The sequence below is a fragment of the Carcharodon carcharias genome, chromosome 16 (assembly GCF_017639515.1).
Source record: "Carcharodon carcharias isolate sCarCar2 chromosome 16, sCarCar2.pri, whole genome shotgun sequence".
In the NCBI taxonomy this organism is placed as follows: Eukaryota; Metazoa; Chordata; class Chondrichthyes; order Lamniformes; family Lamnidae; genus Carcharodon; species Carcharodon carcharias.
The window spans coordinates 94,354,702-94,380,554 of NC_054482.1; the positions used below are offsets into that span (position 1 = coordinate 94,354,702).

The 25,853-nt window shown below is 44.5% G+C and overlaps 1 protein-coding gene across 2 annotated transcripts in view; it reads right to left on the bottom strand.

Moving 5' to 3' along the window:
- Positions 1-25,853, bottom strand: part of cfap57 (cilia and flagella associated protein 57) — a 97,070-nt gene that overhangs the window by 29,953 nt on the left and 41,264 nt on the right. For both annotated transcript variants that reach the window (XM_041207580.1, XM_041207579.1), the window contains exons 11-18: positions 24,162-24,323; positions 12,581-12,736; positions 11,945-12,038; positions 10,308-10,498; positions 9,957-10,130; positions 9,381-9,539; positions 2,613-2,756; positions 738-854 (exon numbers count right to left, since the gene is read on the bottom strand). In XM_041207580.1, the coding sequence (XP_041063514.1) occupies positions 738-854; positions 2,613-2,756; positions 9,381-9,539; positions 9,957-10,130; positions 10,308-10,498; positions 11,945-12,038; positions 12,581-12,736; positions 24,162-24,323 (1,197 nt within the window). The remainder of the gene's footprint in view (positions 1-737; positions 855-2,612; positions 2,757-9,380; positions 9,540-9,956; positions 10,131-10,307; positions 10,499-11,944; positions 12,039-12,580; positions 12,737-24,161; positions 24,324-25,853) is intronic.

Genomic DNA, 25,853 nt, shown 5'->3' on the forward strand with positions numbered 1-25,853 from the left:
CCTGAGTGACACTTAATTTACGGCCTTCCCTAAAAGGAGGCAAGGAGGGGCTCTCGCTGCTTCTCCAGCCAGTGGAGACCTGTTACCCCCATCAAATACCGCCCTCAGATTTAGGCTCAATGCAGGTAGCCAGAACAAGCAATTAATGCTTCATGTTGCTAAACATCCTTTCACTTGATATTCTATAAAGTAAAAAGTGGGGGTGGGTTAGGTCAGTTGGCTAGATGGCTGGCATGTGGCCCAGATTAATGCCAACAGCACGGGTTCGATTTCCATTCCAGCTGAGGTTAACTTGGGACCTGCCCCTAAGAGTGGAAGGTAATGGCAAACCACTGCTGACAAAAACTGCCAAGTGAAATGGCTCAGGATGAAGCAACAGCAATGAGCCAAGGACACGTGTTCAGGCAGAGCTCACATGAAGGAAGGAAGATTAAAAAGCATCAGCATCAGAAACTCAGCAGCTTATCGTTCCTAATTTGAAGCAATGGCAATGCAATTAGTAGCCTATGGAAATCTTACATCCAGTTGGGGAACAGCATATCAAAATGCATTCTGATGCCTGTGGAAAATTCATTTTGATATATTTAACACAAAAATGTACAATGTTGATGCCATAAAAGGCTATAGAATTTATCCCAGTTGAATTGCAAGAGGGAAGGAAAGCGTGTGTGTGTGTGTGTGTATTTGTGCCAGCATGTATATGTATATGGTTAAATGCATACATAACACTTTCTAACCTTCTCCATTTCGTTGCGCATCTCTGCTTCTGTTGCCTTTAGTTTCTGTTTCAGTTCTCCGATATTAAGTTCCAGCTGGGTATTGTGTTTATGAAACAGTTCCAACTCAGTTTCCATCTGTAGAGAGATTAGTGGGAAAAATATGGTTAGAAACCAAACAATGATAAAGCTTTCTGAAAGGAAGCTTTTATTTCTGAAGCAAGTGATCTTTCATTATCTTTGCTCCCAAAGACAATGAGATCTTCTTGCTTGTCAACTGCAAGAGATGATCCCTATATAACATATATGTCAGTGGTCAATTTTATTCCTTAAATCTGATTAGTATTGCACATTACTGCATACCATTTCTAACAATCCTGGTAATAGGATTTTATGATTTATATTTACCTTGTATCTTTTAATGTTAAAATGTTTTGTGTCCCACATGGTAGATTAACCCAGGAAGAGCCTTTTTTAAAATTTATATCAGAGTTGTTTGGAATGTGGTGCTAGATTATATAGTATTTCCTCTATTTCCACAAGAAATAAATGAGCCTAAAATTGGAGATAACCTTGTGGCATCAGTTGTTAATTGGTTATAAGTTCCTTAGCGGTCTGTATTAAGGTATCAGCTTTTTATCATATGCATCAAGGATTTTAATGAAGAAATAGTTGTATCTAGTTTTGAAGATGATACAAAGTTAGGACATGCTAACTTTGATGTCCTGAGGATGAGAGCTGGAATTAAAAAAGGGACATAGTCAGATTAAGTGACTGGGCAAAATTGTGGTAGATGGAGTTCAATGGGAGGAATTATGAGGTCAGTGACTTTGGATCCATGAAAGATAAATCAGAAAGTTTTATTAATGGTGAGAAACAAAAACCATAGAGGAGCGATTTGGGAGTCCAAGTACATAAATCACCTGAAAACAGGATACCGGTACAAAAATAATTTAAAAAGGTGAATGGAATTTTGGCCTTTATCTAGAGGATGCTAGAAAACAATAGGGAGGAAATTATGCTTCAGTTGCACAGAGCCTTAGTCAGACTCTATCTACATTCAGTTTGCATAACTGCACCTCAGGAAAGATATACTAGCCTTGAAGTGGGTTTTGGGCAGATTCAGCAGAGTGACACCAAAGCTTAAAGGGTTAAATTATGAGGCTAGGTTGCACAAACCTAGCTTGTATTCCCTTGAATTTAGAAGGTTGAGCAGGTGATCTATTTGAAGTGTTTAAAATTATAAAAGGAGTCCAGAAAAGTTATTTCTCTGGTAAGCGCAGTACAGAACAAGGTGACAGAATCTTAAAATTTTCAAGACAAAGATCGATATATTTTTTATTAAGTAAGCGCACAATTCAGCTTTTTTTTCTCAGAATTAAACTCATTAATTGTGTTCATTGTTGGAAAGAAGCCGACAAGAATAGTTATAATTTGTTTACCGGCCTCAATGGTAGCACTCCTTCCTTTGCATCAGAAGTTTGTGGATTCAATCTCCAATCCTAAATCGAGAACTTAAGCTAAACTCAGTACAATTGCTTCAGTGCAATGTTGGGAGAGTTCAAAGTTCTACACTCCAGGTGAGATAATAAACTGAGGTGCTACTACTGTCTGCTGTTCAGGTGACTGTTAAAAAAATTCCCATGGTTATTTTAGAGGAGCAGGGAGTTCTTTCAATCAGCATTCTAACACCACCAAAAAACAAAGATTTGCTGATCATTTATCTCTTGTCATTTTGGGACCTACACTTGTACAAGTTAATTGCTATGTGTGCCTATATGACATTTCAGTGGTATTTAATTGATGGTAAAGTGCTTTGGAATTAAGGGCATGATAAAGGATAATATAAATCCAAGTTATTTCAATCTCTTTCCTATTGGTTCCCTGAAGACTTACTTGCTGAATTTGCTCTTTCATTTCTTTTATATCATTTTCCCGTGGTTCAATCTGTTTTTTCAGTTCTTTAATTTTGTAATCCAGGACAAATTTAAACTTCTCTAGTTCTTGGTTCTTCTTCTTGAGATCATAGATGCGCTTTTCCTGTACATGAGCAGAATGTTAGATTAATTTTACGATTATAACACCGAATATAGTTACCATTTCTTTCTAATTAGGATTTGAAGGATAATGTGCTTTTAAGTGTTTTCAAATAACTTCTGTGCTCTTATTAGATTTGCCTTTCTTTACTACAATTATGCTTACTGTAACACTAATAGGATTTACATTGTGCACATGGTACTACACATAGAATAATGCTGGTGTAGTATATTTAATAGCTTGCTGTTTGCAGTGATATATGCTAAGATGGCTGCAGTGCTATCCAGTGAGGTTTATAGCATTATTTATTGACTGGGCTTCAACTAGATAAATTGGGGTTCTTCCAAATTTTTGTCACATCATTATATGCCAGTTTATTTTCTTCTCTGTGTAATATTCCTATAATATTTACTGGCATATAAATTTTGGATGAGCTGAGATTTGTGGAAGGTGGGACATAGGAGGCAGGATAGAAAAGCATTGGAATAGGTTAGTCTGGAAGTGACAACTGCATGGATGATTCAGCAGCAGGTGGCTGAAGCAGGGGCAAAGATAGATGGCATATGAGATCTAAAGCTCAGATTTGGGTCAAGTAGAATGCTGAGATTGCAGTCCGGTTCAACCTGAGACAGTGGCAGGGGAGAGAAATGGAATTGGTGGCAAAACTACAGCGAATGTGTTTTGGGCGAGGGCAATGACTTCAATCTTTGCCAACTGAAGCGAATTATGGCTCATTCAGGATTGGAAATCTGACAAACAAATAACACAAAAGTAGTGGAGTGATTGAAATAGATTGTGGGGAAGTACAGCTATAAGACTGTACATCTGTCCCCATGTCTGTAAACGTTGTCACCAACAGGGACAAGATAACTAGATGCATTATGCTAGGTAACATGAAATATACTATCGGGGTCAGTTAATCAGTGTTTGAATTATATTTTTATTACAGGGCATTGCCAAACTGCTCATGATATTTTCCATCTGCTATTCCATTTTGTGACTCAGATTCGATGATTAGTTTCACATTTCCATGGCATTTTTAATCTGGTTGTTTTAATACTTATTTAACTTTATAGTTCAGTTTATCTCATTCCTTTTTAAAAGTCAAAGGGCAGAATCATCCAGTTCCAATGTTGGCAGGTGTCATGGCAGGCATGAGTGGAGAATATGGCAAGAAGGCCAAAAAATTGGTTTAACACCATCATGAAACCAGTTTGCAATCATCCGCTCCACCCATCATTGACGGGCCGCGTTTACCACTGCTGCACGTCAGGAATCTAATTTCAATATGTTAGTATCTTATTATAAGCTCTGCTCGGCGGAATCAACCCACCCACCCCACAAGGCAAATTTACCGCTTACATCAACATGACCTCAGAAATGGTGTGCTTTATGACTGCCTTTAAAAGGGTGACCTGAATTTCGAGGGGATCTTGGAGGTGAGTGCACACAACCTTGTGCAGCGCTCATGAGCATTGCCCGTAGGGCATCAAGGAAGTGGTGCTGGGCATTGCGGGGGGCGGGGGGGGGGGTTGCAGGCAAGTCACTTTTTGCCGACTGGCTTTCAGTGCTGTGCCGGAGCAAGGATTTCAGTGCTGGTGAGGCTGGTGGGGTTGAAGCAAGGCAGCACAGGCTGAAGAAAGTACACAGACACATATTGGGGAAGGTGAGGGGAGTGTCCACACACTTGGAAAAGCTTGGCAAAAGAGAGCATTCTTCCGCAGCTGAAAATGTTTACCAGCAGCTCCACTGACATGCTTGGAGTCGGGCCTCTGAAGCTTTTCTGCCTACTCAAACAATGCAAAAGTATGAAAGTGCCACCAAATGCTCCAGAACTTTTCAGCCCCTCAGGCACATACTGCAAATTTATGTGCATTTTAGGGGCAGAAGAACAATTGGCCAACTGGGCAAGTTGTAGAATCCTTTTGTGAAAGGTGGCCATGGAGCAGTCACTGGTGGAGGTGCTCACAGCTCCTTGCACTGTTTTTTTTAGGTTTGGACAGTACCCCTCATGGTTCAAGCTAACAGTGTAGCCTTGCAGTGTGGGTTAGGAGAGTGCCTGCGCCTGAGCTGAGATCACAGCATGCATTCCAGTGGCCAAAGCTGCCACCAATCAGTAAAGTGGAGGGGCAGAGATAGGTGGGATTTCGGACAGCCATGAAGCGCACTAAACACTGGTCATCCAAGTGGTGGCCAGGACTCTCTTGCATGCATGAAGGGGCCTTCAGACGTAACCAAGAGATGTTCTTAGGACACGTGCTAACCCATGTATCTCTGCTTTGATCCCGCTTGGAGAGAACATCAGGATCATGGAGGCTGATGATTTAGCAATATGCCTCATGGCTTACAGGGAGCAGAGAAGAAGCAGAAGGGCGGGGTGGAGGTGCCTGGCTGAGCAAAGGAAGGAGCACTTCCTTCAAGATGTAGGGGTGGCAAGGTCTGCTATGCACACAGCTGAAGATCCACAGAGAAAAGCAACGTGCAAGGGTACAGGGAATAAGCAGGAGAATGACCACTAATTCATTATGCTCATTTGGAGAGCCAGTGCAGACACAATGGGCTGAACGGCCTCCTTCTGCACCGTAACAATCCCTTGCTTCTGTGAGACCCATCGCTCGTAGGTGCTCCATATGGCGCTTGTCATTCCTGCAGATGATTGAGAATCAGTGTCGCTGACGACTGCTAATGTTTAGGGAACTGATCGGTCACATTTGCCACTTGCTGCAGGATTTGACACCTCATGGACATGGAGGGCATCCTCAGCCAGTGGCCATGAAAGTGACCATGGTGCTCAATTTTTACGCCAGTGGCTTCTTCCAGGGCTCCACAGGTGACCTTTGCGGGATCTTGCAAGCCTCCACGCACAATTGTATCCACAAGGTCAAGGATGCCACCTTTGTGAAGGCACAGAGCTTTGTGCATTTTGACCAGGATCAGGAAAGCCAGGAAGAAAGAGCACTGGGATTTGTGCAGATCTTTGGTTTTCAGAGGTGCAATGTGCCATCGACTGCACCCACGTGGTGTTTAGATCTTCATGGCAGCAAGCAGTCAACTACATCAATCGCAAGGGCTTCCACTCGCTTATTGTTCAGCTGGTGTGCATCCACCACAAATGCATCCTACAGGTCTGCGCATGATTCCCAGCGAGTGTCCTTGACTCCTACATCCTTAGAAGTCTCAGATCCCTGACATCTTTCAGGATCCAAAGAGGCTGCAGAGTTAGTTCTTTGGGGACAAAGGCTACCCACAGAGGACGTGGCTGTTGACACCCGTGCAGCGGCCTCAGTCTGAAACAGAGCGAAGGTACAACGAGGGTCATGCTGCGACATGGACTTTGGTGGAGCAAACGACAGGCATTTGGAAAATTAGGTTCTGGTGCCTTGACAGGTCTGGTGGAGCACTGCAATACAGTCCCCAGAGAGTGTTGCGCATCATCATAGCTTGCTACGCGCTACACAACATGGCACTGCAACAGGGGGAGGACCTGGCAGAGGAGGAGTTGGAAGAGTTGCATTTCTCTGATGAGGAGGACGTCAAACGGGATGATGATGATGTGGTCCTTGAAGGTGAGGATGCCAGTGATGAAGCCATCACAATGGCCAGATGAGACAGGCATGCTGGGGAGGCCCTCATAGCCTCAAGATTCGTGGAGGATGGTGATGAGATACAGGGAGGACAGTCCGACATCCTCACCTTATATCTGTGAACTTTTGACTCCTGTGTGGCTTATGGCAGCACATACCTTCAGTGCTCAGGCTCAAGTCATGGAGACGCAGCGGAGGCCCTAATAGTAGCTAGATTCCAGGAGGATGATGATGATGATTTGTGCAGATCTCTGGTTTTCACAGGTGCAATGTACCATCGACTACACTCACGTGGTGCTTAGATCTCCGTGGCAACAAGCAGTGAGGACACTCCATATATCTTTACATAGCCTCTGTGAATGTCTGACTCCTGTCTTGCTGAGGGTAGCTCGCTTGTGCTCTGTGATCAGGGTCATATCAGGGAGAGACCGCCATGTAACTTTAAATGCACCTGACCCTTTGTCAGCCTTCAGGAACACAGCATCACTGTTCACAGATGTTGAAGAGATGGGGGTGGCAGCCACACATCAAAAGGTGCTAAGAGCAAACACAGAGAATCACAGAACTTTGTGATGCCTGCCTATCACATTCTGGCAGCAATGACAAGCACCATCAAGGTGCTGGCATCACTAGTGTGTTTAGTGAGCGTGAAGCTGGACCAGCACTTTGGTCTGAAGGTTACACGCTGCACAAGGAAGAAACCCTGGACTAAGACACCTGCCTCTTCTTGTGCAGGAATCAAGTTTTCACATCTGAGTGCCATGAACACTGCTCATCATAACAAGGAGCCATAGGCAAGGAGACATTCTTGGGAGTTTATTTACAATAGTGAACATTATGTACAAGTGATTAACACCCATGCCCACATTGTGCAATTACATATTCTTAGCCTTCCTAACCCTGCCGCTGTGTCTTGGTCCTCCTCCGACATCCACAGTGGAGGTGCAGGCAGCCTATCTGTGATGACCTTGGCATGCATCCTCTGGAGGGCTGAGAGCTGGAAGCTTGCTGTGGGCCAGCTGTACCCTCCTCCTGTGAAGCTGGAGCTGCGGGGGTCATAGGAAGAGGGGATTTGGATCGGCTGGACATTCCCAGAGTCACCTGGGTGGATGGTCCCAGGAGGTTGAGCTGCTGGTGCTCCTTCCTATGGGTGCCCGAAGGCCCCTGGCTGACTCCTTGTGAAGGGAAAGCTGGAGTCAGGTCAGGCTGCCCCATACCCTTCTCGCGTTGACACTGCTGGAGGCCAACTATGGTGTCAGCGATGGAGTTCAGCCCACACAGCAGTGCAGGACCTATATCCTGGACCAAGGTCTCCATGGCAGCCGCCATTCTGCCAGTGTTGATTGCGATACGTTGGCATGCTGATGCTGTAACCTCGGACTGAAGGCGGACAGACTCCTCCATCATCCCTTGCAATCTGAGGAGTACCCCAGACATCCCTTCCTGACGTTCCTGTGATTCCCTTTGCAGCTCCACCAACTGATTGAGGACCGAGTCCAGAGGCTCATCGTCTGACTCTGACTCAGCAGATTCCTCGTCTCCAGCAGTCCTCCAAGTGCCGGCGACCTCGGAAATCCCTGCCTCCACCTGCTGTGGAACAGATTGTGTGGTGTGCTCACCAGATTGTGATTCTTAGGCTACTTTACATCTAGGTCCTGCCGGGTGTGTCGCTGAGCTGGTGCAGGGTGTATGTGAGCGCCATGATGGGTCTTCAATAGTTATTGCCCTCAAGGTCCTCATCCTAGGTGCTCTCTGTGCTGGGGTCGGGGTCACGGTTGCCCGAAGGCGACGTGTCAGGTGTGCTTAGGAGAGAACATGATGATTATTAGTGTTTGGCAGACGCATTGAACACATAACAGTGGACTCAGAGTAGCATTGAGAAAGGGATGATGACATGCAGGATCCTCACATGGGTGTTTAATGCCAACCTCACTGTTGCCGCGGAATGGTCGATGTTCTCTCTGACCAGCTCTAATGCTCAACTCTCGAATGGAGTGAGGACATTGATGTCTAGCACTCTACCTCGGGTCAAGGGCCTCTCCCGTTGATTGTGTGCCATTCTGTCCTGTATAAAGACAGATGGAGGGAGTGTGAGCAAGGCGCCATGCCAGGCCAAATGAGAAGGATGCCGGACATGCGTTTGTGCTGAGTAAAGCTATGGGCGAGATGAGGAGACAGTCTCCAGAGGAGATGAGGCCAGATGGAGATGTGAGGGTGTGTGAGAGAGAGTGAGTGGTGATGTCCCTTGAGCTGGTAGTGAGTGAGATGCCAGTGAATGTGTGATGGGCTTGTGAATGGGTGAGTTGAGATTGATGAGATGGTTGACTTACCCTGGCAGCATGGGGGAGATCATTCATCTGTTTTCTGCAATGGACGGCTGACTCTTGGGTGCAGCGTTGGCACTGACCACCACTGCCACTGCCTCCCCAGCTGGGCAGTGAGACTGATGGGCTTCCTGCAGCCTTAGTGGGGGTAGGGGACATCGTAGTGGGCCTCCACAGCATTTAAAAGGGGCCCCAGGGATGTATCACTGAATTGGGGGGGCTGCGCTCTTCCTGGCTTTTGGGGTTACATCTTCACCAGAGTGTTCCTGGGCTGCAAGCATTGAGAACTGTGTATGCAGCTGCAGTTTAAATATGGTGCCCGCTGTGTGGAAGCGGCGAGGTAATGGCAAATCGGAGGCCACCTGCCACTGATCCGACGTGTTTCCCGTGACTGCATAACATATGAGGTGGGAAGGGGACGATACTGCGTGAAAATCCACCACTGTGGCCGGCAGGTAAAACGTCCTTCTTCATCTGCTGCCGCCCTTAGACGATTCCACCCAAAGAAGCATAGGAAGTTTTTTTTTAAATTGGAAAATTACACAGCAGCTTAATATCTCCGCTTTCTTTTATAATAATAATTTAAACCTACATGTATATTTTGCACAATTGTGCATTTCATTGCTTTAGTCTTTTAATCTTGTCTCTCTTACTGTGCTATGTATCTCCCACCTGCATAGCTTAAATTTTTCTTGCTCATTGCCTCCCAGCTTCCTCACCTTGTCCTGGATAGTTTCATCACGTTCTATGATTTCTTTCTTGAGCCCTTGGATGTCTTTTTCCAGTGACCTGATGACTCCATGTAGCTTCTGGTGTTCACTCTTCAGCTTCTCAATCTCTCCCTGTTTGTCTTCAATTTCTTTCTGCAAACTAGTAAACTGAAAAAGAGAGAAATGAGGGAGGCGGAGATAAGAGAAGACTCTAAAATTATTAGCTGCCACTTCACAGACTAGAGACAAACATGGATTGGAAGCTGTGAGAGGAAGGAATGATTAAGCTAATATTTCAAAAGGGGTTTGCCTCTATTCAAAACAGTCCAATCATTATGCCAGATAAATGAAAAACAATTTACAGTATGTCAGGTGAGAACAGGATTTGGCTTAGGGGTCCCCATATTCAATTAGCCTTCTGATACTCAGGCCTGGATTTCCTTTCTCCTATTGCATAAGGGGGAGGTGGAATTCTGCCTATTGAGCCAACCCTGTTTTGACTCTGAAGACATTTAATTTGAAAGATTTTAAAAATAATTTAAAAATAATATGGAGTCCTCCAGTTTTTTTCTGTCATTTTAATACCTTTTTTCTCATAATTCCTGTCTCTCCCTTCAACCGGAGATTTGCCTCTTTCTCATTTCTCAGGTTTCGTTCATATTTGATTTTAATGTCCTGAATTTCACGGTCAGCATCCTCTTCTATTTGTTTCTTTGTTTCATCAGCTTCTTTAATCTGTTGCCTGGACTCTTCCTGCAACTAGGTAATTTAAAGATAAATCATCAATACAAAAGTCAACCAAATGGAATAATGCAAAAACATAACACAATATTAAACACAGCAATTTTTGCCAGTAGTAAGTCAATTATTCAGAAAGGATACATTGTGTTTTCAGAGACCTGTTAATTCCTGATCCATGAGCTTCTTCTATCTTACCTGTTCAATAAGTGTACCCTTCTCCTGGAGTTTGGTCTCATAATACTCAGTCAGCTCCTCTAATGCCTGGCTCTTACTCTCATCCATCTCATTCAGCTGTCTCTCATAATCTTCCTGCATTCGCTGGGATTTGAGCTGCAGCTCCTGATATTTCTCATATTCCAACATCAGTTTCTGATTGTTTATGCTTTCTGAAATTAGAGTACATTTAGAAGTAAATTTAAAAGATATATTATATGCATATCTTATGGAGCACATAATGAGAGGTTCATTCCAGCCTTCATAGTACCATACCACAAGCTAACTGTGCACATTGCCATTAAGAACCAAATCTAGACAGTGCAAATGAACTAGGATGATTATCACCATATGCTCATCAGCAGACAGGAGATAGGAGTTAATGTTTTTTATATTCATTATCCACACATGATCTGTCTGATGATATTATGAGGAACAGATAAGGTAGATAGAGAAAAATTATTTTCACTGTTTGGGACGTCTAGGACTAGGGCCATAGTCTAAACATTAGAGCCAGACCTTTCAGAAGTGAAATTAGGAAACGTCTCTGCACACAAAAGGTGGTTGAAGTTTAGAACTCTCTCCTGCAACAGCAATGGATACTAGATCAAATCTATGATCGAAAGATTTTTGTTTTCCAAAGACATTAAGGAATATGAAGCAAAGACGAGTATATGTAGGTTGCAGGTCAGTCACAATCTCTTTGAATGGTGGAACAGGCTTGAGGAGCTAAATGACCTATTCCTCTTCCAGTGTTCCTGTGAAGAACCTGACTAATATTTTAATCTATGCTTTCCCTTTACAGATCCTGGAGGGCCTTGTGCCTATTTTCAGCATTTTCTAAATACTTTCTTTGTATTTTGGGCACACATATTCTGACAACCAAGAGTCAAATGACTACCTGTCAGCACAGGGTGCCCACATCCTGAAAGAGAATTCTTGAGGGCCTGAAAAGACTCTGGTGGCAAGAAATCCTAATGGATGAGGGCAAGTCAGAGTACTGACTGCCAGTAGGTGATGTTTGCAGGCTGATCTGTGATAGTAAGATGTCTGAAGTGTCTTACCAGACTGAAAAAAAATGAGAGTTGTGAGTGCCCTCTGCTGGCAAAATACTGTGATAGGTAAAACTGTAAACATTGTGCATGAAGAATAAGATGAGAAATTAAAATACTGCTAATACGTTGCCAAATTGTATTGCTGTTATCAAGTTAAAACTAGTTTCTAAGTAATAGATCAAATCATTAATTTAATCAGCACAGGGAACCAACTTTTTGATACAATATGAAGCATTTATCAGCCATAGTTTGGTGGCTGAAGTAGCTGTTTGTTGAATTAGAGGCCAAGAGACAAGAATCAATGCAGCACACTCTTTACCTAAACAAAAACAGAATTACCTGGAAAAACTCAGCAGGTCTGGCAGCATCGGCGGAGAAGAAAAGAGTTGACGTTTCGAGTCCTCATGACCCTTCAACAGTTCTGTTGAAGGGTCATGAGGACTCGAAACGTCAACTCTTCTTCGCCGATGCTGCCAGACCTGCTGAGTTTTTCCAGGCAATTCTGTTTTTGTTTTGGATTTCCAGCATCCGCAGTTTTTTGTTTTTGTTTTTAACACTCTTTACCTAACTCCTCAATGTCTTTCACATGTTTATCCAGGATAACTACTGTATCCTCCTTATGCTTTTTCTCAATCTTGTCTTTGTCAGTCTTCAAAACCTACAACAGGACACAATATTTGATTATTTTGAGAGTTTGATTCAAAAAGCACCAGAAATGCATCTCAGATTTTACTTAATACAAGGTGGAGGATTGCATTGTGTACACTATTGGGTTGAAATAGTCTGACGTACTGGAAAAGTATGACCCTCCACCAAATGAATGTTCTTTGAATCAATATTGTCTCATTAAAGAAGCCTTCTCCACTTTACTTCACGCTATACGCTCTTTTATAAAACAAAATCCCAATTTCCCATCCAATGTAAAGGTAAAATCAATTCTTAAGACATCTATAACAGATTATTGGTGCATAACTTTTCAACTTACTTTCTGGCAGAGCTAATTTCTTGATATTCATATTAGTCTTCAACCCAAAATGTGTCCCATGTATTCCCCCAAAAGTTGACAAGACATAAGTTAAAAGGCAAATGTGTGATAAACATATAAATTGATTTATGAATGCTATAGATAATTTTTCAACAACACTTCATGTTTATGCTGTGCCCAGGACAATACCATTAATGCCTGATTTTATTACCTACCTGGTTCTTTGTTTTTAGAGATTCCATTTCCTGAATAAATTTCTCAGTTAATTCTTTAATTTTGTCACTGTAATTCATGTCCTTTAGTCTGAGTTGGTATTCGTTCTCCATCTTCAGTTCCTCGACACGAGTTTTCAATTCCAGCGTCAGTTGATTCTTTTGGAAGAGAGAAAGTAATTTTCTGCCATCAATTTAATGTTAATCACAAACTGTACCATTAGCAACAACCTTAATCAGTAATACAAACTGAATTATCAGTGCTACAAATGGTTTTTCAACAACACTTGAATGTATGTAGCACCTTTAAAAGGGAAGGGAAATCCCAAAGCGCTTCACAGAGATTTAAGGTATCGGGTGTGGGGTTAGGCTGAGGTGAGACCATAGAGGGATTTAAACATGAAAATTAGAATTTTAAATCTGAGGTGTTGGGCTATCTTTAACCAAGTCTGTGAGGACAGAGGTGATGAGCAACTGATGGTGGGGTATAAGTTATGCTTCCACTATACAAAGCCCTAGTTAGGTCACACCTCGAGTATTCTGTTCAGTTCGGGGCACCACACTTTAGGAAGACTATATTGGCCTTGGAGGGGCGTGGCATACTTTACCAGAATGATACTTAGAGCCAGAATTACACAAACTAGGGTTGCATTCCATGGAATTTAGAAGGTTAATGGATGATGGGATCAACGTTTTCAAGATATTAAGGGGGATAGATAGGGTAAATAGAAACTATTTCCATAGGTTGGGGAATCTAAAACTGGGGAGCAGAATCTAAAAGCTAGGGCCAGATCTTTCAGCAGTAAAATTAGGAAATAATTCTAGATGCAAAAAGCGGTAGAAGTTTGGAAATCTCTTTTGCAAAATGAAGTTCGTGCTGGCTCTCATGTTAATTTTAAATCTGAGATTGTTAGTTTTTTGCTAGTGGATGGTATAAAAGGATATTGCTGGGGTGGTGCGGGGTAGGCAAAAAAATGAAGTTCAGTCACAGATCCACATTCAATGGGTGGAAATTTCCATTCTGGAGACTAAGTCCGGTGGCAGCAGTAGAAGTCAGAGTGACTTCCGCTGGAGAGTGGGACGGCTGAACATGTGAGATCTTGCACTGTTCAGTTCATTAATTATGCATTTGTGAGGAGCAGGTTGAAACTTGTGACAGGGCTGGTAGGAAGTGGCCTGCCCCAACATTACCTCGTAGGCGCCAATGTCTGGGCACCATACTGAAATGGCGCCCGAACAGCTATTCACTCATTGCAGGCCAGGACCTCCGGATTTCATAAAAAAAAGTCCAGGAGAAGGCAGCGACCTTCTGCCCCACAGTTCAGCAATGCCTCTATGGAGATTCTCTTCCAGGTTGTCGAGAAAAGGCAGGAGGTTCTTTTTCCTAGGTGTGGGAGATGGAGGCCCCCCCAGTCTCGCCATGCCAGTCTGGGAGCAGGTCACCAGGGTGGTGAGTGCCCATGCAGCCCAGAGAAAGACCTCCCTGCAGAGCAGGAAATGGATGAAAGATCCCATCCGCTATGCCAGGGTAAGCCAAATTTCTTCCCACTTTAAACTCTCACTCTCATAAGGGCATCTGGTGGTTCAAGGATTAGAGTCCACAGGGATGTCACACAGGGTCAGCAGTTGGCTCATCAACACTCAATGTGTTATAGCCACATAAAGCTCACCATCTTATGTAAGTCCCTGCACAAATGGAGTCTTAATTCCTTACTAGGGAAGGCTCAGCACACACAACAGGCATGCAAGCTTCTGAACTGCTCTTTCATCCATAGTGCTCAATCCATCTGTCTCAATGCAGGAGAAAAATGCCCATAACAAACAAGAAAGAGCCAGGACTGAAGATGAGGACTCTCACCGCATTTGAGGAGCTGGCTGCAGAGCTGACAGGGGAGGAGACTGAGCCTACCAGTGAGGAAGGCAAGATCAGCCTCCCCCAGCAACCCAGTGAGGGAGCATTCATCATACAATGATAACATGCGGACAATGACTGAGAGTGATCTGTAATGTATGAGCATGCCTAGTCAATCACTAATTCTCTCTTCTTCCTATTCCAGGTACCAGCAAGAAGAGGGGGAAGACATCGTCCTCCACAAGAGGAAGCCCCAGCCCCCAGGTCACCTTGGAGGAGGAAGAAGAAGGTCCCTCACCTGTACAGCCTTCACTGCATTCATGTGCACCCCACACCAGCACAGATCTACACACCTCAGTGAGACCTAGTTCCAGAGTAGGCTTGGGTTCACAATCTAGTGATCACCTCATGGACAGGAGTTCACAGCAGTGACAGTTGAAGTCTCTGGCACTCGGAGGACTGCTGGAAGCCAGGCCCCTGCTGAATCAGAGTCTAATGATGAGCCTCTGGAATCAATCCTAGATCAAATGTTTGAGATGCATAGAGAGGCAGGGGAACAATAAGCTGAGTTGTAAGAGGCTGTCAGTAGAATGGGACGAAGGACAGAGGAGTCGGTCTGGGTTCTCTCTGATGTCATGGCTCTGGCATGCAAGCTCATTGAAGCCTCCATGGGATGGGTGGCAGCTGCCTTGGAGACCCAGGTCCAGAAGAATGCACTGTTTCTGCCAGATTTGTGCTTGGACCTGCACTCCATCACTCTAGCCATGGGTTCCAGTAATGGCTAGGTCAGAGGGGGATGGGGCATCTCTGCCTTCCTCCAGGTGCCCCTTCTCTTCAAGGAGTCAAGAAGGGTCCATCAGGCACCCAAAGGGAGGAGGAGAACTAGCAGGTTACCCCAGGGACATCCACCCAAGAGTGCCCTGCAACTCCAACTCCCCTTTGCCAGTGACCCCACCGTCTTCAGCAGGTTAGGCTGAGGAGGACGCACCTGCCCCAGAGCAGGAAACCATTAGCAGGCCAGAGCCCTCAGGGTCTCAGGCCTCCATAGGATGCTGCCGAAGTCATCTCAGAAAACAGAGCATAACAGTCAGCAGGCTGCCTCCACCTCTGTTGAGGATGTTGGGGCTGCACCCAGACATAGCGGTAGAGTTAGAAAAATTACAAGCTATTGAATGTACATTGGTGCACGGGTGTTCATTCATTGAATATACTTCGCACTTTTGTAAACATATTCTGCTTTATTCCTTCTCCAAGTTTCCTGGATTCAATGGATATTCAAGTGGTGCAACGTTCCGTATGCATTCAGGAGTCAAACATGTACCCCCACAAAGAACTCCCATCTGGAACTTCAGTTGCATTGATTCCCACATGATCTCACCACAGTGAGTAGCCTTTATTTCCACATCTGTGCCATCAGCAAAGGCACGTCATATGTGACTATCATGGCTGGACAATATACCTGTCACCTTTAAATCTCAGGCAGACATCATTTGGGCATGGGTGAATTGTTTATCAGGCTTATTGATCATCCTACTGCTGTCACATTGATCTTTTTTTTTTGGATGGCAAAATAAATTGTCGCTGCTAACAATGCGAAAACTTCCCCAATGCATAGCTTGCAATGGCGTTTACTTTATGAGAGTGAGCATTTTGAAAATGTAGTATCAAACGTCGAACACCTCAGGCTTCCATGCCTCCCTGCAGCTTGCGATCGTCCCCACGTTTAAGGCCAAACGTCCTTCCAGGCTTAATCCCCACTCTCCCCAAGCATGACGCTGAAATTGGGAAGTCAGGATCACCTGGGAAAATCTCAAATGTCTACAAGAGGGTTATGAGTGTGTGATGTCAGAGAGATGTGCTCATCTTGATGAAGCTATCTCATTGCCTCTGACGATCTTACATTGCTCCTGGGTGGCTGCTTAGTCGTGCTTCACAATATGCTTATATAAAGGCACAGCTCACACCACTATATGGAGCTCATTGCATGATAGCGCACTCATTGACTTGGACTATATGGAAAGAATAGGCCTCAGTCCGCAGGTCTGTGAGGGGAGAAGTTATCATTGACTGATGCATCAGTACTGATTGGGCCACTCTTCTCCATAATGCAAAGGACAGCCAGGACAGAAACTTGACAGGCTTCTGAGTGTTAGTAAACAAGCAAATCATTGTCCTGTTGAGGAACCCCTTGTAAGGGCAATGCGAACACACTTTGCAGCTTTGGGTGCATGATGTAGAGTTGCAGGTCACTGTGTCCAGATGTTCAAGGGGCTGTTGGGGGTCAGTGACAGGATGATGCCACTCCATCATGCGCCTATCAGAGCTGGCGATGGGAGACATGGATGCTGCTCCCTCTTGAGAAGTCCAAGCGCAAACTACTGAAGATTGTCTTTTTGGTTCGAGCTGCATGACTAAGCTGGTGTCATACTGACATTAGTGCAACTATGTTTGAATCAGCTTTTCAGCCACTTGAAAGCTGCCACTAACTTGGTGATGCTATTATTGAAAGGAGTATACTAGTTGGAGTTGCTTCAGGACATGCGCTGATGGAGTGCAATGCACATTCCACAGCTGCCACATGTTGCCAAGGCTACTATGCATTCCAAGGACGACTCCATCATTAGGGCAGAAGGTGACGAAAGCAGCTTCCACGATCATTGTGAGATTTATGACTTCTCCTGAAATGTTCACGCTGAAAATGATGGTGTTGTAGCATCCCCTGCATTGAAGGCTGAAGAGAGTCCCATTTGTGAGAAGTAGTTATGACCTTATTCCTCCTTGAACTTTGTGGTTATGAGGTTGTCATGGGCATGTCTGTTGCATCATGCTCATGCAATGGCATCCTCATGGGGCTCGCCCTCTTCAGATTCATCACTTTGCATGTCCTCCTCATCTGAGGAGGCGTCTCATGTCTTGATGTCTCCCTCAGGGAAATCAACCTTCCCTTTACTGTGCAAGGTTGCGCAGGGCACAGCAAATAAAGATAATGCAGGAGACCTTCTGTGGTGAGTATTGGAGAGCCCCACCTGACCAGTCCAAATATTGGAAGTGCATCTTCATGCTTGATCATGGACATTGTGGGTAATGTGCTACATTGTACCTCTCCTCAGATCCACTCTAAGCATCAAAGCCCCTCAAAGATCTGTGGTACCTGGGAGTGACTCGAAATGTAAGAGTTGTAAGAGCTCCCTGGGTACCTGGCACATGACATGTTTTCAGTGGTTGTAAATAATCTGCACGCTGAGAGAGTGAACTCCTTTTCTGCTAATGAATCTTGTAAGCTGCTGCCAGGGAGCTCTAAAGGCCATGTGCGCAGTCGATAGTGTCCTGCACTTGTGGGAAACCTGAGTCACAGCGAATTGCACAGCTCTGGGAGCCTGGCTTGCTTTGTACATGCAGAACTGCATGTAGTGGTGAGCTTTATTGTAAAGGGTATCTGTTGGCTCTGTTGCCTCCCTTATACATTTGTGAATGGCTGATTGTGAGATTCCACAAGGCTCCTCAGAGGGGCCCCACGAGGATCTGATGGCAAAAAAGTTTGCTGCAGCGGTAACTTTCAAAACCACTGACATGGGTGCCCTCCAAGTCCTCAAGGCATGAGGTCATCACGGAGATAGTGGCAAATATGCATTACTACATCCCTAGACAAGCCAAGTCACCTCTGGCACTGTCTTTCGCTTATTTCCAGATATGACCTGCATCTTCTGTAGGCCCTTGGTGGCGCCAAATATCTTTGTGGACGATGCCGCTCATCGGGAGGGTCTGGGGCTTCCTGGGGTCTCGCTGGGCATTGCCGCTGGGCGATGTTCTTGCCAGAGCTGAGCCAATCAGCGACAGGCCCTTCTTCTCCTCTTGAATGGTCTCCTTCCATCTCCAAGACAAGAATCAGATCTCAAGCCCTGATCTGCCCTCAGTGTGTACATGGCACCCCCTAGTCACCACTTGCAGGACGATTACATCCTGGAGGTCGGCAGGTGGCTGGGCATCTCCCTCAGACATGCCTCCGCATTCACTGCAAGGGTATTTATTAGGCCGAGTAGACCCATGTGCTCAGACTACTGTCAGTTCTCTCCAGCAGCCTAGAAAATAACTATTGAGACCCAGTCCTTGTACTTATGTCATGACTGTGAGCATGGTGCCTTGTATGCCTTGTACACTGGGGACATTGAGGCTTGTAGGGTCATGTTCCTTCTGTGCAGCAACTATGGTACTCGATTGTTTGATCAACCTTCCATTTTGGCATGCCTCAGCAAGGATCAGATAGCCATTAAGACCAACTTAATTGCAGTGCCAATACCAATTGGATTCTCACCTGAATGTGCAGTATTAGTAAAGGAGTACAGCAGGTCCATTGCGCATTAGACCTTGAGTCTAGCATTCGACAGAGCCACACTCTCCATGGTTGGAGCAGGAAGTCAATAGGGTGCCCTTCACTTGGCCTAAATTTATTGTGCTTAACCCCTTCCATATGCCCTGAGTCCTCCTCCCTACTGGGTTTCTTGAGCCTGTTTTTCTAACTGCGTCATTGATCACTGAGTGAGAACATGGCATCCTAACCTACCCCTTCCAGATCAAGGACATCCTGGAGGACCAGAGATGGGTGTTCCCCTCTTCATACACGAATGCGTATGGAGACAGGGTGATGAGAGCCATGTACAAAAAGCCTCACATGGACACATATCTGCTTGTCTCCACTACCCTCAAAACTCTTTCGAGAAATCATCCACATGATCCCTTGTCAACCATGACCATTCACCTGGGTGGATGGAGGTTTGGAGTTGCGAGTTGGCTGCCTTCCATCAGCCATGACCTTGGAGGTATCCATCTCCCACCCTCCCTGCCTCTGACTGCAACCGATGGCAAATGGCATTTGTTATGAGATCCAGGAATCAGGAACCAATCTGATGCTCTGAAGTAGAGTCATATAGGCTCGAAATATTAATTCTGTTTCTCTCTTCACAAATGCTGCCAGACCTGCTGAGTTTTTCCAGCAGTTTTTGTTTTCATACCTGATGAAATTCACCATAGAAAGGAGAACACAAGTGAGTATCTTTGGCATCCAGTTACCTCTTAATTATTAGGGTGTCCCTTTAGTCACTTCAGCTGATGGGGTGATAATTGGCCTGGTTGTATTTGTCCTGCTTTTAGTGTACAGGACATAGCTGGGTAGATGCCAGTGTTGTAGCTGTACTGGAACAGCATGGCAAGTTCTGGAGCACTTCAGTGCTAATGCCGGAATATTGTCAGGGCCCATAGCCTTTGCCCATAGCTTCAGCAGTTTCTTGACATTGTGTGGAGTGGATCGAATTGGCTGAAGACTGGCAACTACGGAGGAGGCCGAGATGGATCATCCACTCGGCACTTCTGGCTGAAGATTGTAGCAAATGCTTCAGCCTTACATTTTGCACTGATGTGCTGAGTTCCTCCATCATTGAGAATGGGGATATTTATGCAGCCTTCTCTTCCAGTGAGTTGTTTAATTGTCTACCACTATTCATGATGTGGCAGGACTGCAGAGCTTTGATCTGATCTGTTGGTTGTAGGATCGCTTAGCTCTATCTATCACTTGCTGCTTATGCTGTTTGGCATGCAAGTAGTCCTGTGTTGTAGCTTCACCAGGTTGACACCTTATTTTTAGGTATGCCTCCTGCACTCTTCATTGAACCAGGGTTGTTCTTGATGGTAATGGTAGAGTGGAGGATGTGCCAGGCCATGAGGCTATAGATTGTGCTCGAGTACAATTCTGCTGCTGCTGATGGCCCAGTGCCTCATGGATGCCCAGTCTTGAGCTGCTAGATCTGTTTGAAATCTACCCATTTAGTACGGTGAAAGTGCCACAGAACACGATGGGGGGTATCCTCAATGTGAAGGCTGGACTTTGTCTCCACAATGACTGTGTGGTGGTCACTCCTATACTGTCATGGACAGATGCACTTGTGGCAGTCAGGTTGGTGAGGATGAGATTATGTTTTTCCCTCTTGTTGGTTCCCTCACCACCTGCTGCAGTCCCATTATGTCATTTAAGACTCAGCCAGTAGGTCAGTAGTGGTGCTACCTAGCCACCCTTGGTGATGGACATTGAAGTTCCCCACCCAGAGTATGTTCTGTGCCCTTGCCACACTTAGTACTTCCTCCGTGGTGTTCAACATGGAGGAGCACTGATTCATCAGCTGAGGGAGGGCAGTACATGGCAATCAGCAGGAAGTTTCCTTGCCCATGTTTGACCTGATACCATGAGACTTCATGGGGTCCGGTGCCAATGTTGAGGACTACCAGGGCAACTCCCTCCTGATTGTATACCACTGTGCTGCCACCTCTGCTGGGTCTGTCCTGCCAGTGGGACAGGACATAGCCAGGGATGGTAATGGTGGTGTCTGGGACAGTATGTGTAAGATATGATTCCACGAGGATGACTATATCAGGCTGTTGCTTGACTAGTCTTTGAGACAGTTCTCCCAATTTGCAGGGTTGATAGGGCTGAGTTTGCTGTTGTTGTTTCCAATGCCTAGGTCGATGCCAGGAGGTCTGTCCGCTTTCATTCCTTTATTGTTATTTTGTAGCGGTTTGATATAACTGATTGGCTTGCTAGGCCATTTAAGAGTCCACCACGTTGCAGGTGAGGACATCAGGTTCACACTAGTGAACCAGCTGGTTTTTTTTACAACAATGGTTTCATGGTCATCATTAGACTCTTAATTCCAGAATTTTTGCTGAATTCATGCCATGGTGGGATTTGAACCCGGGTCCCCAGAGCATTACTCTGGGTCTTGGGATTACTAGCCCAGCAACAATACCACTATGCCATTGCCTCCCTTTGAGGGAAATTTACACAGTTCTTTGCAGCAAAGAGTGAGGTATCCAGAAGGCTGTGTTGCTTGCCAAATGCCAGGGTTCAGGACATCTATTCAGCTGGGGAATTGCTTCCAATAATTTCCCCACCACTGAGATTAGACTGACTGGCCTGTAGTTCTCTGGTTTATCTCTTCCTCCCTTCTTGAAAAAATGGTACCACATTGGCTTTCCTCCAGTCCTCTGGCACCTCTCCTGTAGCCAGAGAAGTAGTGAAAATTATTGCCAGCGCCCCTGCTATCTCCTCCCTTGCCTCACTTAACAGCCTAGGATACATTTCATCCAGGCCTGGAGATTTATCTACTTTTAAAGGTTATTGCAGAATATAAAAGCTCATGGTGTAGAGGGTAACATATTGGAATGGATAGGGGATTGGCTAGCTAACAGGAAACAGTGTGTATGCATAAATGGGTCTATTTCTGGTTGGCAGGATGTAATGAGTGGCGTGCCACAGGGATCAGTGCTGGAGCCCCAACTTTTTACAATTTATATAAATGACTTGGATGAAGGCACCAAAGGTATGGTTGCTAAATTTGCTGAATGCACAAAGATAGATAAGAAAATAAGTTGTAAAGAGAGCATAAAGAGCCTACAAAGGGACATAGATAGGTTGAGTGAGTGGGTAAAGATCTGGCAAATGGAGCATAATATGGGCAAATTGTAAGGACACTGGTGAGAGCACATTGGAGTACAGTGTACAGTACTGGTCTCCTTATTTAAGGAAGGATATAAAAATCTTAGCAGTTCAGAGAAGATTATTAGACTAATACCAGAAATGGGCGGGTTGTCTTATGAGGAAAGGTTGGACAGGCTAGGCTTGTATCCACTGGAGTTTAGAAGTGTAAGAGGTGACTTGATTGAAACCTTTAAGATTCTGAGGAGTCTTGACAGTGTGAATGTGGAGAGGATGTTTCCTCCTGTGGGAGAATCTAGAATGAGGGGTACCTGTTTAAAAATAAGGGGTCGCCCATTTAAGACATATGAGGGAAATTTTTTTCTCCAAGGGTAGAGAGTCTTTGGAATTCTCTTTCTCAAAAGGCAGTGGAAGCAGAGTCTTTGAATATTTTTAAGGCAGAAGTAGATAGATTCTTGATTAACAAGGGGGTGAAAGGTTATCGGGACAGGCAGGAGGTTACAATCAGATCAACCATGATCTTATTGTTGGCAGAGCAGGCTCAAAGGGCTGAGTGGCCTACTTCTGCTCCTAATTTGTATGTTTATATGATCTCATTGAATAGCTGACAGGCTTGAGGGGCTGAACGGCTTGAGCGGCTGAACGGCCTAATCTTGTTCCTGTATTCTTAAATAGGACTTGGTATAGGATAAGATCAGTGTGGAAGAACGGTGGATGAGCTGAAGTTTGTTGAATGTAAAGGATAGGCAATCGGCCATGAATGTGCTAGCAACTTTCTCATGGGGTGACTGAAGTTCCCACTTGCATATGAAAATTGAATGAGAACACATTAATGGAGTGAATTGATTTCCCATGGTGCCCACAGACCTATGGGTAGAATTTTACATCCCCCAGGGTCGGGTGCAGGTATAAAATTGGGCATAATGACATGGGTGCAGTCCTGGAGTCAATTGCTTGCCTCTGCCCCAACTGCAAATGCATCAGGGGAGACATTGGGCAGCCCGTCTGCCACGGACCAATTGAGGCCACTTAAGGTCCTCTTTCAGCACCCGCTGCAATTTTTCCTGTGTCTTTATGTCCTCTTCACAACTTACTTTCTTACCTATCTTTGTGTCATCAGCAAATTTAGCAACCATATCTTTGATCCCTTCATCCAAGTCATTTATATAAATTGTAAAATGTTTAGGCCCTAGCACTGATTCCTATGGCGCATTGCTTGTTACATTCTGCCAACCAACTAGGAAGCCTGGAAACTCTCAATGCTCATGCAGCTGGTAGCAAGTCGAGGAGGTTACCTCCATTATGGGTCCACTGGGCACATTGGAGGCCCCTCCACTATCTTCTCCCCCACCTGGGTTTCCCCTCCCACCTTGGTCTGTCCACCTTGGCACCCCATCCTCCTGCACTATGGCCTGCTAGCCTGGTCCACCAAAATCCACAACAAACCTCACACCCCCTGCCACTTCCACCCACCCCCACCACCCCTCCTCCACTCCACATCCAGCTCCAATGAAGGTCTCTTTTGGGGATTGGATGTGGCCATTGATCCCTGTAGCACTGCTGGGACCATTTGATTGGCCAGTAGCTCTCAGAGGCGGGACTTCCTTCCCAGCAGAGGCAGAAGTCTCGCCCTGAGCCAATTAATGCCCCTCTGAGTGTTAAATGGCTTCTGATCATTCAGAAATTACACTGGAGGTGGTTCTTGAATCTAGTTCCAAATAGTTAAACCAAAAAAAAACTAACAGTGCTTGTAATAATAAACTTAACAGCAAAGAAATAAACATTTCAAGGTTGTTTTAAATAGCTCGAATAAAACTAATTTGCCTCAGGATAAAATTATAGTGAATAATGCTATATATTCTTAACTGAAAGCTGGAGTATCCTTTTACTGCTGTAAAACAAACTGTTTGTTAAACTTTGCTTAAAGGTAAAAACAAAAAAACTGTGGATGCTGGAAATCCAAAACAAAATCAGAATTACCTGGAAAAACTCAGCAAGTCTGGCAGCATCGGTGGAGAAAAAAAGAGTTGACGTTTCGAGTCCTCATGACCCTTCAACTCTTTTCTTCTCCGCCGATGCTGCCAGACCTGCTGAGTTTTTCCAGGTAATTCTGTTTTTGTTTTGCTTAAAGGTACTTGACCTTTCCATTTTATGTGGAAAAGAGATCTAAAGATTAAATTCCTCTTGCAAAATTCTTTATTGCCCAGCATGTGCAGTCCATTTCAATGTTAATGATCAATATACTTTACCTTTTCTTGCAAATCTGATTTTATGATCAGGATTTCTTCCGCATGGCCAACTTCTTTGTCTCGTTTCAGTACCCGGCCCTCTTTATCAATTATCTTCCAGATCAGAAGGCATGCATCCTCTGAAACCGTCACCAGGTATAGATCATCAAAGGTAACGACCATCTATGCAGAGAAAAAGAAAAGAGCTGCCCATCACTACATAAAAGCAGCGTTGCAAGGATTTTGAAAAGTGTGCACTAATCACTTTCTCACATCTTGCTGGGAGAAATAGTTAACATTTAAAAGAAACAGAATCCATGGATTCCATTGTACTTTGTCTAGCAGCTGTGGTTAGTGACCTGGTATCACCTGGGGTGCTCTTTCCAACTATGCTGCTGAGCCATTAAAGAAAGATTAGTAATGTTCAAAAGAATAAAAAAATTAAGGAGATGAAGAAAAGAATGACCGATGGACTTTGTGATTTGAGATGTGATATAGGAAAAATATTACACAACAAATTGACATCTTTCAGCAAAGATGCGAATAGAAAGCATTTTGGTGTCTGATTTTTGAAAGTTTGCTGCAAATTCTCAGTCAATTAAAAGTATTGTCAAAAAACTAATCAAGTACAAGGAAAATGTCATCCTACTGTAAATTGAAGCAGGTTATTTGAATCCTAAAGAGCTCATTGTCAATGCTATATTAAGATTATTGTGAAATTTTAGGAACCCTGCCCTTATATAAAAGCTTAATGATGAAAGAGGATTTCAAAGATCATGCTGGGCCTATGCTACATAGCCACTACTTTGTGGGAGTATGAAGGGCAGGCAGGAAGAGTTCTTTCAATCTCTGGACAGTCTCACAGAATTGGACCAGATGAGAGTAAAACTCCTTTTACTCTGTCAGAACAGCATGCTTTAACCCACCAACTTTAGAACTGAGTTCCTTATTGCAGCACCTTGCAATGTAAATTGTGGGTCACAGTGGCATAGTGATAATGTCACCAGACTGCCAATCTCGTCGGCCCAGTCTAATGCTCTGGGGATACGGGTTCAAATCCCATCGTGGCAGCTGGTGGAGTTTAAATTTGACAAATAAATCTCGACTCGCCTCAGTGATGATGAAATTATCATTGTTGTTAAAAGCTCACCTGGGTTTAGGAAAGGGAATCTACCATCCTTATATGGTCTGATCTGCATGTGACTCTAGACCCGTAGCAATGTGGTTGACTCTTAACTGCCTCCTGAATTGGCCTAACAAACCATTCAGTTGAAGGCCATTGATGGGCAACAAATGCTGGCCTTGCCAGTGATGCCCTCATCACATGAGACAATAAAGAAAAAACATAGTAGCCACACATGTGGCATCTCTGAAAAAAATTACAGCTTGATGATAAGTTTTAGGTATTTTTGTGTTGTGACATTGTTTCCCTTAGGAGTTATGCTCCTCATCTAAAGGTCTATCTGAAAATTGTACTAGGTGAGCAAATGGGTGTCCAAGATTACCCTCTGCCAGCCATCATTTTACAGATGAGAATTGGCAGTCTACAGTTGAAATTCCTCACCCTCCACCCCACATTGAGTGCTATAATCATTTCACAGCTATAAAAATCACAGAAAAGTATTAGCAGATTTGAACTTGCATTATTCATAAGCTTTTGCTTATATTGTCCTGTTTCGTTAACAACTTGTATTTTGAATGTTTTTCAGGTCA